General features: G+C 38.5%; 1 protein-coding gene across 1 annotated transcript; it reads right to left on the reverse strand.

Annotated features, from left to right (window-relative positions):
- Nucleotides 1-2779: 2779 nt before the first annotated feature.
- Nucleotides 2780-15057, reverse strand: LOC146707149 (cytohesin-4-like). The gene is made up of 13 exons (XM_085458480.1): nucleotides 14945-15057; nucleotides 12450-12532; nucleotides 11909-11973; nucleotides 10171-10237; nucleotides 9252-9370; nucleotides 8979-9059; nucleotides 7319-7431; nucleotides 6914-7062; nucleotides 6282-6393; nucleotides 5974-6050; nucleotides 5386-5457; nucleotides 5125-5279; nucleotides 2780-3814 (listed from the first exon to the last, which is right to left on the reverse strand). The coding sequence occupies exons 1-13, from the start codon at nucleotides 14961-14963 to the stop codon at nucleotides 3709-3711; spliced, it is 1218 nt and encodes a 405-aa protein (XP_085314606.1). The 5' UTR covers nucleotides 14964-15057; the 3' UTR covers nucleotides 2780-3708.
- Nucleotides 15058-15767: the final 710 nt, after the last annotated feature.

Genomic DNA, 15767 nt, shown 5'->3' on the forward strand with positions numbered 1-15767 from the left:
CTATATTTCTTACTGCGTTTTGGGGAAACAGAAAAACTTCAGACACTCCTACAGTCCATGCACAGACGCTCCACAGGATCTTCCAGGAATGGATATGGAATAAATTGGTCAGAAAGCGGTGATTTCATAGCTGTAATAAGCTCTAATCCAGCTGCAAGTTAGGTTAGGTTACTATGGCAGTATACCCCAATAAGAAGAGAAGCGTTTTCATAGTACAGAAAACCCAGGATGGACACTGAACCTATGAAATCCTGCTTCACAATGCAGGCCACAGTTCAGATTGATAGCCACTCATGGTCAGCCCAAAGCAGGATATTATTAGACAGTGAATGAGTTTAGGCCCGGATTACAGTTTAAATATTATACTACTTACATACTTTTTGTTTCATGTTGCAACTCTATAATAAATATTGCCTTTTATTCAGTTCTAGAAGTGAGGAAATTGTCATGTAAAAACAAATTGCAGCAATACAGAAAAAGCATAAAAATGTTCATAAGTAAAAGTCTCTGAACAGGCATAAATTTGAGTGCAGCTCCCTCTAGTGGTGATGCGCAGGTACTAGTCTATAATTTGTCCTTTCAAAGTCTCAACCGTGAAATAATTGCCAGAAAATTGTTTTTTATTTTTTTGCAAATGCAGAAAAATGAGTGTTTATTGAGCCTTTTGAAAAAAAATAAAAACATTTCCATACAATATTTTTGCTACATCTGCAATTTATTTTTAATTTTGTATACATATATCCATATACATCCATAAATTATTGCTGTTGTTGCAGTTTATGACTTATAAATGATGCAGAAGTTTGAAAAACTCACAAAAAGTCATCTACAAAATATGATACACTTGCTACAGGGTTAGGATGAGGGGCAAAAACTAGTGACTGTATTACATAAACCGTCCGCTGGGTGCCGCCATTGCTTCTCCCTCTGGTTCTCTTATCGGTTAGCGTTTGCTAACCACTCGGAAAGAAAAAGAGGAACCACAGGCCTGATGACAAACTCGGGGCTGAGTTGAGGGTAGTGTGAGGGAGGTTAGGCTCGGGCTGGGGGTGGGAGGGTTGATGGTTGGTGTAACACTAAAAGCAGTAAAACAGGAAGTCAAGGCTGCAGCAGGAAGAGGTGTTCTCACACACTTTGTGTTGCCAGTGCACAAGGATGAAAATACATTGTTTCCTGTCACTTGCATATTCATGCTTCCTTTAAAGCCCTTCGTGTTTATTTGTTTTCAACAGACATTTAGACACTTCAGTCCATTCAGGTGTGCAGATTTAGAGTACTGCTTTTGTGCATTTTGCCTTGAGCACGAGGCTGATGTTCATAGTTTGATGTAAACATAAATGTTTGATTTACTCAATACAAAGATTGAAGGGATGCACGTTATCATAACCATAACAACAAGTGTAAATATGACGTTCTGTATATTCATCATGTTATCTCAATTACTGATGAAGCAGTAACCATTAATTGTTGAGTTTTCTGCTATCATTAATGATCAGAATTAAAGACAAACTAATGATCATAATCACACCAAAATTCATTCCTGTCATTACTTAGCCTGCACTGTGAACCGAAGCCTTGGCTATGAAGTCAAAATGCACCTGTTGGTTTAAGCATATGAGTACAACACAAATAATATTATGTTGTAAACATAATAAACATTTCCACATTCTATAGGTATAATCTATATGTTAGCTTTTAATGATAAGTTTTAAGTACTAATCTGAATTGTTTCCAGTTTTACTCTGGACTATGATGCTCACAGACGATGCTGTGATCTGAAAGTGAGCGTAGGGAGCAGGTGGAATGGTAAATTTTTATATAACACCTTAATACTCAAAGCACTTTATACAACATGCCTTATTCACCCACTTTTTCATATGCTTAAGTTCTGGCTGTCTAACATTCATGCATATTCATACTCTGATGAATGCATCAGAGAGCAACTTTCAGTATCTTGCACAAGGATGCTTTGACATGCATACTGGAGCAGCCAGGGGTACTATTAGCAGATGACCTGCTTTACTTCCTGAGCTACAGCCACCCCAGAGCGAACCTGGTTGTATGCTGTGCAGAAAAAAGAAATGAAAGTCAGCAGACGTGAGACAGAATATGTGTGTGTGAGAAGACCTGGTGTAACAGTGAAGCTGCAAGGAGAAGCTGTAATGAAGAGAACAGGTTTAAATGCATTGGGTTGACCATTCAAATCAATGGACAGTGCCCAAGATAGGTGAAGAAGAGCGTGTAGGCAGGGTGGAATGGGTGGAGACAAGTGTCAGGGGTCATTTATGAAAGAAATATAGCAGCAAGGATGAGTCGGTCACTCTGAAGCCAAGCTGGAGGTGGAAGAAATGAAGCTGTAAAAGAGCTTCGCTGGGAGTGACCAGGATGGACTAGATTAGAAATGAGCACATCAGAGGGACAGCTCATCTTGAGCAGTTTGGAGACAAAGTTAGAGGCATGGCTGAGAGGAAAAAAGTCTAAACAATTGATAGAATAGCTGCATGTTACAGGAGAGTCATTTACAAGTTTTATGGTTGTGAATCATCAAGCTTGTTCCTCATGATTTTTTTTTTAAATCTGGGCCATGAAAAAGGATGGTTTTGACAAAATTCTCACACACACAAGCCTGCCACATCAAACCACAGAGGTGGTTTTAGGTGCTTCACCCAAGGATGTAAACCAAACATATCAGCATACAAAATAAATATGAGGAAGTAAGGTGTGGCTGAATGGTTTCAGTGCGTATTCAACCGAAAACACAGCTGTCAAGATCAAAGCATGAAAACAAAATCCTCCTTTTTAATACAAACGCATCGATAAACACTTTTTTTTTTATTAAATAATCATTTCGTGAGAGCATAAAAAATAAAGTACTTACAGTGATCAAACATATGCAGTATACAGACTGACACAAAACACAATGAATGGTTAAATGATTTCAATTTACACAGTAAATTTGTTACAAAGCGGATATAAAATGCATGTTCCTATTGCACTGTCCTTTCAATTTACATGACAAAAACATATTAACATGCATTTGATGTGACTGTATAAGATCCAAACAACTGAAAAACATATTTACATATGTGAAAATGATTCTGTACAAACTAGACACTTCAACAGGTCACTGAGATAACACCATACCCACCAATGGATTTGCAGTAAAACTTAAAGCTGTCCACCAGAGAGAAATAAAATCACCCTATAAATGTCCGCTTCTGAGCACTATGAGAACTGAGTAAGACGCTGTGCCCTACGCGCGCCTTTTAATAGCATTCAAGGAACTGCTGAGACATCACATGTTTAATTTTTCTTCCTTAGCTGAGATACTTGGTTAGGTGAAAATCAAACCAAAAGAATCATCTTCTCACTGCAGAGAGGAAAACAAGTGCAGTAAACACACACACTGTCAAATGTGTTAACCTAAACCGAGATATCTCCTCGTGTGGGCCCAGAGAATTTGTTGCCAAGCGCTCCTTTGCCCGCCGTGCTGATGCCATGAACAACACAAATGAGTCATTTTTTCACCCCTGACACTGTGTTTCTCAGTCTATGAAAGGAGAAGTGGAAAGGGAAGTCTCTTTTTTAGTCTAAACCACCACCGTCAGTGTGTTTCTGAAGCCTCCATTGCCCTTTTGTTGCAGGGTGGTTAAAATGATTTTCAAAAGAAATTACAATCCACAGTGCACGGTGGAGTGAGCTGAACATTCACGAGGTCGGATCCTGCTCTCCTGAGTCCTGGGGAGTTTGGTGTATCACCTTTTTCTTACGGACTGAGACCAAGTCGTAGAACGGATCCTTGGTGATACTTGCCCTATTTGAAGATAGAAAAAAGGCTGACATTAGCTTATAGGAGGTTAACAAAAGCTTATATAACAATATACAGTTAAATAACAATACATAACTATGTATTGCTCTTGGCTTATTGAAGAACATATTTTCCATAGGCATTCGGATTAATCCTGGTATAGGCAGAAGTTTATTGTTTCATTGGTTTAAAGCAGTGTCCTCAGTGCTAATGCTGCTGTTCCAAAATGCACCAGGGTGCTGATTTCAAACTAAAGCTACATGAGTCAGACATAAAACGCTGGCACTAGTGAACAAAGACATGCATCTTCCATTAGAGAGACTCTCTCTGAAACTGCTGAAAACCAAAATATAGCTAAAAGAAGAGTCAGCAACAAGCATGACTGCAACCAAGTACTAGTGGTTAGAGTGGGAGACTGATCCAAATACCAGCAGAACTTTATAATAATGTCTATTTAGCGTTATTGAGGTATAAGCAAGTGCTTAATACATCAGTTATACATCATTGTTCCTCTTTAGTATGCCATTTATGAATATAGCTTTATTACTATGAGTAATGATTATGATTATTACTGGGAATAATAGCTGTACATAGTTACATGGTGTAACAATAACACATGGATAAATAAACAAATCTGTAATGACATACTAAGGAGGAGTAAAGATATATAAATGACGAATTAAGCACTTGCTAATATCTTACTTACACCTTACAAATGCTTAATATTGAGACATTTTAACAAAGTGCTATGAAAACTGTCTGAAACATTTAATGTTGACTGTCAAATCTATTTTATTTACAGCCTACATGAATACATGAAAAGCTGAAAAAGTGTGATTTCTTATCTTAATTATTATGAGAATTAAAAATCACAGCGACCTTATTGGTCGTTAAAATGTGTTCAGTTCAGAAATTGGTGATGATTCATCTCATAAGTCATACTGCACTCCTCTTGCCTACATAAGCTGCCTTCAGTGTTGCTCTTAGTATCGGCAATAGTGGCTCTCTAGATACTTGGTGTCAGATCAATAACAAAACTTCGCAGTATTGCACAGCATTGATACTAATCCTTTGTGTGCTTGTGTTGTACTTGCAGCGCTGCCTCTAAATAACCAGGAACCAAATGTGTGTTTTATCAACAACTTTGTTAGCAAATAATGAGATAAGACTGGCTGTTTTGTGAACATCCGGCGTGAATAGCATATTAAGCTTCATTGACCTAATTGAAAGAAGTGCGTGTAAGTGTGTGTGTGTGTGTGTGTGTGTGTGTGTGTGTGTGTGTGTGTGTGTGTGTGTGTGTGTGTGTGTGGTCTGACCTGATGGCCTCAATCCAGGAATCTCTCTCTTCTGCGCTGGAGGCACAGATTGTGTAGGACTGGTGTTTCCCCTCCACCACCCTGCCATCCGTCTCTGTCTTACATGCTTTGATCTTCTGCCCTCGACTGTTGGGGTTGTACAGCTCCAGACAGTACTACACGATGCAAGACCATCAACATGAAAGTCACTCTTAGAAACTATCAGTTTATCAACTTGCAGAATGTGTTTGTGTTCTGCTTGAACAGCTGACAAGATCTTACCGGTTTACGAGGGTAATGCACTTCTCTAACACAGAGATTCTCCAGGGGGATGATGCCTCGGGGCTCTTTATCCTACAGGCAGATCCAAAAGACATTTATTGATGAGTCAGGTGGGTAAAAAAACAAAAAAAAATGTAGAGATGAGAATAAAAAAAATGTTACCAATGTCAGAAAAAAAGGGAAGCAGAAAAGATAGGGATAGATACCTGATATAAGATTATTAAGTGACACTTTTACCGGAAATAACATCACATTTTGGTTTTCAAAGCCTGAGTAACACCACGTAACTCACTGAGAATTTGGTCAATCTTCAAAGGTTAAAGACATTGTGTCATTTTTATCTGTAACATTAGGCAAGAAAAAAAAGCCACGTAATAAAACATGGGCGTTTTCAGCACAACCGTCTCTATGGTTACGTTCCAGTTAGGTTTTCATAACTACAACTTCGATGTCAGTGATATGTAAAAAAAAACTGATTAAACCCTACCACCTATGATGCCATTCACCTGATTCATCAAAAGAGCTTAGCAACAGCTAGAGAAGGACAAATATACAGTGACAGCATGATGAGTTTGACAGAGGCCTTACAGTGGTGTACTCGAAGTAGTAGAGGCAGTTGTCTGTCAGAATGAACCATCGCCTCTTCCACGTCTTAACTCGACCTCCTAAAATAGAGAGACAACAAAAATGTGGGCTGTTGGTTGGGGATATTATGTCACTTACGTGCAAGCACACATGAGAATCTTCCAGTATTGGGTCATTCTCTCCGTGCTTCCTCTGTACTTTCCTGTTTGTGTAGCAAATTACTAAGATGTGATGCCACACAGCAGGGCAAAGCACGCTTAACATAAAAAAAAAGTCCACTGTTTAAGCATGTTTTCTGGGTGGGATTTTACCAAGTTTGAGGAGCCATCCTTCTCTGTCGGGGTTGAAGAAGGTGTGAGTCAGATCATTCCCATCGTCCTCTGGGATTTTGAAGGGCTCGTTGCGTATGCTCTCGTACAGTTTCTGTGCGTAGAGAGAGTGAAATGAAATGCAACCATTAAATGAATTGCAGGTGAATATAAAATATGATCCTGAGCCTCCTGTAACCCGCTGACGGCCTCGACTGACCTGTGGGTGGAAGATTGGCATGAGAGAACCTGGATGTTTTCATGTCTGTGTGTGTTTCAGTTCCACATTAGTGGCGACTATGAAATACAGGTATTACTTTCTCGAGGAGGAAAGGAACTGTGTGGTTTTACTTTTTGTTACAAATACTGTAATAAATAATATTATTGTTAGCTTCTGTTTCATTTTGACGTTTACCAGTCAATGACTTAAAAAAAAACTTTTAACACAATCTCTTCTTGTTCACCTTCCTCTTATTATTCACAATATGAGCTAGCCGTTTCTTTTACATCACTAGGGAGCTGAAAATGTGTGGTGAATGTATGCAGAGGCTAAAATGTTAGCTGTGTGTCCATTTAGGTAATTGCTTCTTGGCGTCTACGTGGGCGCTGTGATTGTGTTTTTGAGAGGTTCTCACCGACAGCAGATCATTGGGTAGGTCCTCTCCATTGTTGATGCCTCTGTTCATGGAGATGAAACGCTCCAGAGTGGTTTTGTCCTTCACGTTGGGGTTGTGAAGGCTCGTGTTCAACATGATGATGGCAAAAGACAGGATGTAGCACGTGTCTGGGGTTAAGAGGAAGATGCACACGCACACAAAGAATAAGAGGAAGCCTGAACCAGTGTTTCACATATGCATTTTTGGTACTGAATAGAGAAATACAGAATTAGTGACAAGGAGAAAGCACAAAAAAAAGTAGAAAGGAAGACGTGAATATCAAAAATACAAAGATGGTGTGGTAATTTAAAAAAAAAAACCTCCGCTCTCTCACACACAGTCTCAAACAGGAAGTATGAATATAGAATGCATATTGAAGCCCACCAGTTGACTGGAAGACATCGAGGTTGCAGTCGCAGTAGCGGGTGGCGAAGGCCTCCATCATACGGTCAATCTTCTGAGCTTCACCAGGCAGACGGAAACTCCACAGAAACTGTCTGTCACATACACACCGCAAAGGCAGAACACCTCAGTATGTTAACAATACACGTGAAGCTGTTTATCAGCAAGTAGACAGGAGACGCACTGTCTGTCTGTAGCAAGTCTCAAAGTCTGGACTTTATAGCTGCTTTTTGTGCTGAAGGACTGATTAACAGCAGATCGGTCAGTGTGACCTGTGGTGGAGTCATCTATACAGCATGTTAACATCAGCATACAAGGACAGGAAATGTTACATTTAATGTGAGAATCAAGTTTGGCTGTTCTGCTTGTGAAATTCTGACAAATTTCATCTTCAACACTTGGGTTGGAATTGCTTGGTCATCAGGGAAAGTTATTAATATACTCTAATTTTGCCAAGTTTGGTCATTATGAGTTGTGGCCATATGGGAAGGGCTCGTTACATGAGTTCAGAGAAGTGCTCTCCATCAAAATAGCTGTATGAAAATATAGTTTCACATTTGCATTGGTTATGTCCTCTTTTTAGGTTCATTTTACATGTCAGTTAAGTTTGTGTCATGGGTGCCTTTATACAGTCAGGCATTGAAGTAGATCAAATAACTAAAGGAATCAAGTCATTCACTGGCTTCTCCATGTGTCTGTGCCCTGCAAATAACACAGTAAGAACTCATTTCAGATGTATTGTATCTTTAGAACAATGTGGTTTAGAGTGGACCTGTGTCAGAAATAGCTGCTGTAAAATGAAAGGGTGAGACTCTAAGCACCGTGGTTCTTATTTCTCCTTTACTTTTTGTTTTAAAATTATTTGTCAGTTCCTTTTCAAGGTGAATTTTACTTGATCCTAACAAGGTCAAGGAAAGGAGGGATAACCAGACAGGATAACCCCGATGACATCACTGTTACTGTGCAACATTAGGTAGATTTTCTTTTTGACTTCTCAAAATGCCTGGAAGCATAATAAACAACAGTAAATAACTGTTTCCATCCTGAGTATTTATCACCAGGATGACTAACCTTATACATTTTTTTTGTTTTGGATAAAGGACATTTTAATTTGCTACACAATCTTAACATTTTTGATCAATACCCTTTTCTTTGGAAATCAAAATTTTACAAATATTTTTGGAATACTTTTTTTCCTCCATACCACCGTCGTCATTTGCAATCTAAATCTGCCTGTCTCTGTAGCAAAAGGTTTGGAGTAATTTTACTGCTCCTGATACCTCTGAGTGAACATTGGGCCTGTCCACACTGTGAACAAGTTATATATAGCTGCTTGTCTGATAACAGTTACAGTTTAGTGACTGTGGAAAGACTTTCTGATTACATATTACTCTTTTTCTCTGTTTTTGCTCATAAATAAGTGCAAATATTACCATGTAGGTACATTTAAACTTCAATTATGCCCTTCTATGGCCTTTTGTCTTTGTTTAGCAGTTAAAAGGTCAAGTCTGCAAGTCTACATTTAGTCAGGTTCCTATTGGTGTTATCCATTATACTATTACATATGTGTATGCAAACATCCTTGTAAAATGATCATGAAGAAAAATTGTGTTTATGACACAGCAGATGAAGAGGGGCTGACCTGAGAGCCTGGACCAGGTTGAGGTCGGAGAACTCGTGCAGCTCCACAAAAGCCTTCAGGGTCTGAAGGTGGAGTTCTTCCCTGTGGGGCGGAGTGTGAGGGAAAAGGCATGAAACAAAAGAAAAGTTTTCACCTTTTCCATACAAGACCTATCCTAACTTATCCTCTGTTTTAGCCTCCTCACGCTCTGATTCTACACCTTTTCATTTCCTTCACTCCCATCCTCATTGCCTCCCTTCTACTGCCGTCTGCACACTCCCTGGCCTCACTCACCTTTCTCCAAGGAATTCTCCAATGGCTGTCTTGTTGAGTCCTTCTTCCTTGTAGAGAAACTCAGCGATGGATTGAGCACTTCCATCCAGCAGCTTAATCTCCAACAAGTAGTTGATTCCCTGCAAGCAAGCAGATCATTTCACAGAAGTTCACATTTGGGCTCTATTTGTCCTCACCACTAAAACTGCACAGGTAAGGAGAATTTTTAGCTTCTGACATAGCACTTAAAATATGCACAGGAACACATGCGCTGCCTGCTGTGGCTAATGTGTGCTACTTTCACAATGATCTCATCTCATGCTGGTAAAACACAGCAAGTTCACAGCATCTGTAATCCTAATTCCTTAAATTCAGTTATCTCTTCCTCTTTCTCCTCGATACTGTGCTTGAAGAGGAAAACAATGTTTAGCATTTAGTATCTAGTATTTAGTATTGCCTGCATGCAGCTACATGCTGCCTTAATTCTCTTCTGTGTAATCCAACGTTGATTACACATTGATTGTCATGTTTATATTACTTTAGACTGCCTATGGTTCAAAGTGGAACACTGTTATATAAGTGTGTCAAGTTATATTAAGTTGTAGTAAAGTTAAGCTAAACAAAAAAGAAAGTAAACTATGACAAGAATTATTCATTGTATCAGTAGTTGCAAACATTTGCACGCACAGCAGTCATAACTTTGACCTCCAAGCAAAACCACAGAAACTCTGGTGTGGGCCAGGGTGTCTGTTCTGTTCACAGACACGGCGGCCCCTTCAGTATGACACACATGAAAGTTAATACAAGCTGCTGTGCTGGAGGAAGGTGCTCAGCTGCAAAAGCTCAGACAGCGAAATGCAAAAAGGCTTTTTTGTTTGTTTGTTTTTTAATTCTTCATAACAAATGGTTATTCCTTGTCGAGTATGTTGATCCAGCTTACCTTTTTAGGGTCCATGTTGAATTTCTTCTTCCCATTTGCAAATTGTTTGTTTTTCTCTATTGCTTTGCTGAAAAATCAACAATAATGAGAAAAATGTCAGTCGTGGACAAAAGTCTTACACTTGTTCTTTTTCATTTTCTTTGCACACATGCTCGGTGCAAAACAACTGCACAGGATTGCATGTGTAGCCTTCTTGAAGGACATTTGAATGTTGGCTGTCTTTTTTTCCATTCTTTATCAAGATGATCCCAAACTGCTTTAATAATGTTGAGGTCCAGCCTCAGTGGAGGCCAATTCATGAATGATAGTGCTTCATTGTATATTTTGTCTATCCAGGTTTGTTTTACTGCACTGTCAGTTTGTTGGGATAATACACTTTCCAGATGGTATTGCATGGTGGATCAAAACCTGACAATACTTTTCTGCATTCATAATTCCTGCAGTTTTGAAAAGAATCCGTCACCCCTGTCTGAAATGCAGTCCTAAACCAGGTCAGAGCCTCCACTATAGCCGTAGAGACTCATTGTTGTGCCTCCTTTCTTATTTCCCGCATACATACTGACATTCAAACTTTAACCATGACCATGACCTGTTTTCACTGATTTTCAGTCCAGGTCTTTTCTCCTAGTTTCCCTTCCTTAAGAATGACTTCTTGACAGACACGCCTCCACAGAGACCATTTCTGAAGCAGCTTCACCAAAGAGTAGATAGTCGGTGTAGTCGATGTGTCAGTTGTGTTGTTTTTTTCCTATTTCTTAAGGACATGACAGTACTGTCATCTGCTGTAGATTGTCTTTCAGGCCTCAACTTCCTCTTTTTTCCTCGACTTTTTCAGTTTCCTCAAATTGCTTTAAGGATATGATGCATGCCATGCCGAGATCGTGACAGATGGCCGCCCCTCCCTGAGCCTGGTTCTTCCAGAGATTTATTCCTGTTAAAAGGGAATTTTTCCTTCACACTGTTGCCAAGTGCTTGCTCATAGAAGGTTCCCTGATTGTTGGGGTTCTCTTTGTATCATCTTATGGTCTTTACCTTACAATATAAAACAGTTGTTGTGATTTTGCACTTTAAAGATAGAATAGAATAGAATTGAACTGAATTGAATTGAGATATGCCATGCTGTTGATGGGACAGGACAGAGAATAAGTGAAAAAGCAGCCAATTTCTAATGAAAAACTTTAAAAGACTTCAGAAAGCTCGGAGAACCACTGCAAAAGTTTGGCTCTTTGGAAGCAAAATATGACTAAATTACACCTGCCTCAAGCCTTTTGCACAGTACTGTAAAATTAACATCATTAGTCCATAATTATTTTTTTGGAAGTTGCACAATATGGCACATTTGATGCAATATATACATCCGAGACTCATTGGTTGCAACAGGTTTCATGCATCTCATTCTATTGACTATCAGCCTAGTTTGGATCAGTGATTGTAATTAGGGGGGAAGTGTTGCATAATTTTGCCCACAACTGTGAAACAAAAAACTGTTTTCTCATCAAAAAAATAGCTAATCAATATGTTATAAGTGGAAAACTCTTTTCAAGTGTTAGTAATCATTGGAAGAAGAGAAACTTGTTTGAAAGGCACTGTGTCACTGAGTCATGTAAGACATTTACATGTTTTTTGTCAGTGGCATTGTGTAGGTGTTCTAAATACACGACAAAGAAACCTCCGTGCATGATGCAGGTGTAGGGTTTTTCCCATTTTGCACAAAAAAAAACAAAAAGAGTCTACTTACTTTTCTTCTGCAGACTCAAAACTGAGTATTTCTGCCATCACATTGTCTATCTCCATTTTTAACTTCTGGAAAAGACAGAGAGAAAGAAAAGTATTTTATATTGTTTAAAAAAACGTGAAAAACACGAAAACACAAAAATAAGTGCAATGATTGTATAAACTTTTTTTTATAAGAGTGCCATATTGATGGAAGATCACCCAGGGGCCCCAATCCTTCTCACCTTTTTTTTTTTGAAACATTATGCTTCTTTTTTCACATTTTATTTTTTTAATAATGCAAGAATTGTTGTTATGGTGATCAGGTGTTCAAAATTAACCTGCTTTTCATTTACACATGGAGTAAAATAACATAAAGATCTGCTGAAGATGCATCTCAGGTTCATTTGAAACTGGTGCTGCTACCATGAGGTGAAAAGACAAATGACACTTTATTAATTCTGTCTGTGGTGGTGGGAGCGAGGGGCCATATAAAATCTGCCCTAGGGCTGTTATTGGCCCCTGGACTGGACCTTGGACATGCCTGGTATATGTATACAGGTTACCTGGATATCATCCAGAAGGTCTTTTTTATATGTCTTGATGGTTTTGATCTCCATCTTCTCTTCTGGTGTAAAATCTGAGGAAACTAAACATACAGTGGAACAATATAATTCCAGCAATTCCAACAACAAGTTCTTCAAATACAACAATATCTACTGTAAAACAAATGTGCAGAACGGAGCTGTTCTTGAATAATTTGAATGATAATTTGCATATTGAAAATGTGGAGTATATTTAAAAACAACCACAACACAGGGAAGATGGCTTCTCTGGAAGATATGTGAGACAGGTGCTGTGGTTTTTTCATGAATGATTTCTGTCACCACAAAACAGTACTGTGAATATTTTTCTCGAAAACAGAGACACTCGCAAATCCATGATGAGTTTTCTCATATTTCCATTCCATTAAACAGAAACAGAGCCATAGCATGACTTGTGTTTTTTTTTAATGATCGTTAATTCTAAGGAAGAAAATAGTATTTGGAAATTTGCTCGGTTATAGATAATATTTTACCGTATTATGATTTTAGATTCAATTATCAGTTGCATGTGGTCATTGCGTCACAGGGGTTAGTTATCTTAATGACCCAGAGTTTCCTTCATCTTCACATTGTAGTGATAGACTGTTTTCCACTGGGGAAACTTGAGGGCCCCTTTTAGAGCAGCCCCCACACTTTTGCGCTTTGTCTGCACCTGTAGGAGAATTTCCAAACCAGGCTCTGGAGGAGAAAAAAGGCGCCTCCACTGGAAACAGCTGCTTCTGACTGTCTTTCAAATACCTCTGGGTATGGATCAGTACTGATCAGTTTTAAACTCAAACATGGCCATCAGTTTGCCATATAAACACACGTAATAAACAGCAAATCAACAACCACATTCATTTGCCTCACTCCTGTTCCATGTTACAAACTTGAATGTGACAGAAACATGAAGAAGCTGTGGCCAGCTTAGGCGGGGGTTATACTTTCTCACAGTCACAACTGTACGAGGGTCCTCTTGGGACTGAACAGCCCTTTTCCTACGCCCACAACTGAGCATAATTGAAACATTACTGCAAAGCCTCAGAAACAAAAAAGAGGCACCATTACTCTTACCATTTCTATAAATGTTCATGCCAACTCACAACTCTCTGCTGTAGAAACATGTCTAATGATAGCCAGTGTCACCCGCCTTCACATATTCAAGGGCCAGTGTTAATATCAAGGTAAGGTCAATTTTTAGTAAGGCGCAATTTATTTATTTTTTTAATTCTTTGTGCACTTTGAATTTTGTCTTTGTGGCTTTATTTGTAGCAGTGTCAGTTTGCAAAGCAGCTCCATTGTAGCTCACCGAAGTTGCATCATCTTAAAACAGCACTGACCTCCTGTTTGGCTTAAAAATGAATCATTAACGAAAGCGTCATACCATTTGGTGGTTTACCCAACATCCTCTCTCGGCAAATTCCATTTAATTTTCTCTGTATTTGTGTTTTACATGGATAAAGACAAAATTAAACACCTGTTCTTTAGATTTTAGAAAATGAAGAGACGTAACTTTAAAAAAACAACAACAACAGCAAAGCAACATATTTTTATCATCAGCATAGATGATGAGATGTTATGATAAGCAAAGCAAAGTGTATGCACTCTGGTTCCTCAGCAGCATTCAGGCCATACTGACCTTTTTTTTTTTTTTTTACATTGATCCTTTGAGAAAATAAATATTTTTTAGAATATTTAAAGCTAAAAGACTGCTAACTGCCAATACTTCCTGTAGAGATATGTTGTTTGCTGTTAATGATGTGACCACAGCGCTTCCACTTCCCCACCCTTCCTTTACACATCTTGTGCAACAAAGCTGACAGGCTTAAATCATTGGAGCCTTTGTTTAGGTAATTTAGATACCGAATTACCAATCTGAAAAATAACCGCTGACTTTAAGTTACGTTTTTAAGTAGTTTAGGCATCTTTGCAACTTCCTTTTTAATGTTACAGTCGGTGACGTGCATGTGAATGTGAGTCTCTTCCCCATTTCAGCTGCTAAGACCCACAATGTATGACCACAAGGTTAAACAGTGAGAAGTGGTATATGCTGAAGTGTACAACCATCACTAAAACGTTCCACCAGCTGTTCTCAGCATGCATTGAAGGTTTGCACCAGTAATAGCAGTATTTATTTCTAATGATTTGTCTTCAAATTACAGCTGTTTAGTTAGAAACATGACAGTGTGAAACTTGAAGCTTCCCTATAAAACAGCTGGGTAACTTTTTAAGATCCAATTCATGTCATAAGGTCAAGCGTCTTTATAATAAGAGTATCACACATCAGGAGTATACTAAAAGACAATTATGAAGGTAAATTGCATGAAAGAGCCTTTTAATTTTAAATATCCAGTGACAGTCTCTGAAAATCACACCTACATTTAAATATCAATAATTTAATCCCGTTCTCTGTAAATATGAACTAAATAAATACATATTAAAATCAGTAATAAAAAGGCAACTAAACCAAGTCTTACCCATTTGGCAATCAGTCATTTATATCCAAGGATAGAGGGGAAAAGAATCAGTACAAAAACAGCTAAACAAAGTCGATGTATCAAGGTACGCAGGCTGCCTTGGCACACAGTGAATTAACAGCTGAATGAAGTGGATGCTGTCTTTCAACTCCACCTCTTCCCCATCTGTCACAATACCACTCATACACGAGACCGCAAACAAGTCAGCCTTCAAAATAAAAGGGTTAATAAACGAATTTGTCAGAGATTTAATTTGATCAAAGAGGGTCTTTTTTTTCATGTTTCATTTCAGGATGCAAGAAGTCAACTTTTCCATTTATGTTTTTAAACGCATATTAACAGAAACAGTCGGGGTAAAACACAGGTGTAAAAAAGAAAAGAAAAGAAAAAAACTCTTTTGCACAGGTTTGTGGACCTGAGATATCTGCAAATATCTTCCACTGTTATGTAGTTGAATCTTCGAGTGTTCTGTACGTCAAAGCTGAAAAAACTAGCTAGGAGACGAGTTTGGAAAGCATTACTATCATGTTATCATATGATGAGGTGAGCCACGAAGCCTTGAGATATATTTATCGCAATTACAGGTGACTTTATTTAACTAAAATGTGATACCTTTATTTTGAAGGCTGTGTGGCTTTCCTGCTCTGCTTAACGTAGTGTACTCTCTCTCTCGGGCTGATTTGACAGCTGAAAGCTGGCACTGTTGAAAAACCAACAAGTAGTTAACGGGTTGAATTTTGCATGTTGCATCCTGCCAAGGTAACCATACACAAATTGAGGTTTTACAGCAGTTTAAACACACTTTGGAAACGGAAGTAAAATT

Source organism: Copadichromis virginalis, linkage group LG6, assembly GCF_057382275.1.
Source record: "Copadichromis virginalis isolate Kocher_CV1m ecotype Utaka linkage group LG6, C_Virginalis_male_GT1.1, whole genome shotgun sequence".
Taxonomy (NCBI): domain Eukaryota; kingdom Metazoa; phylum Chordata; class Actinopteri; order Cichliformes; family Cichlidae; genus Copadichromis; species Copadichromis virginalis.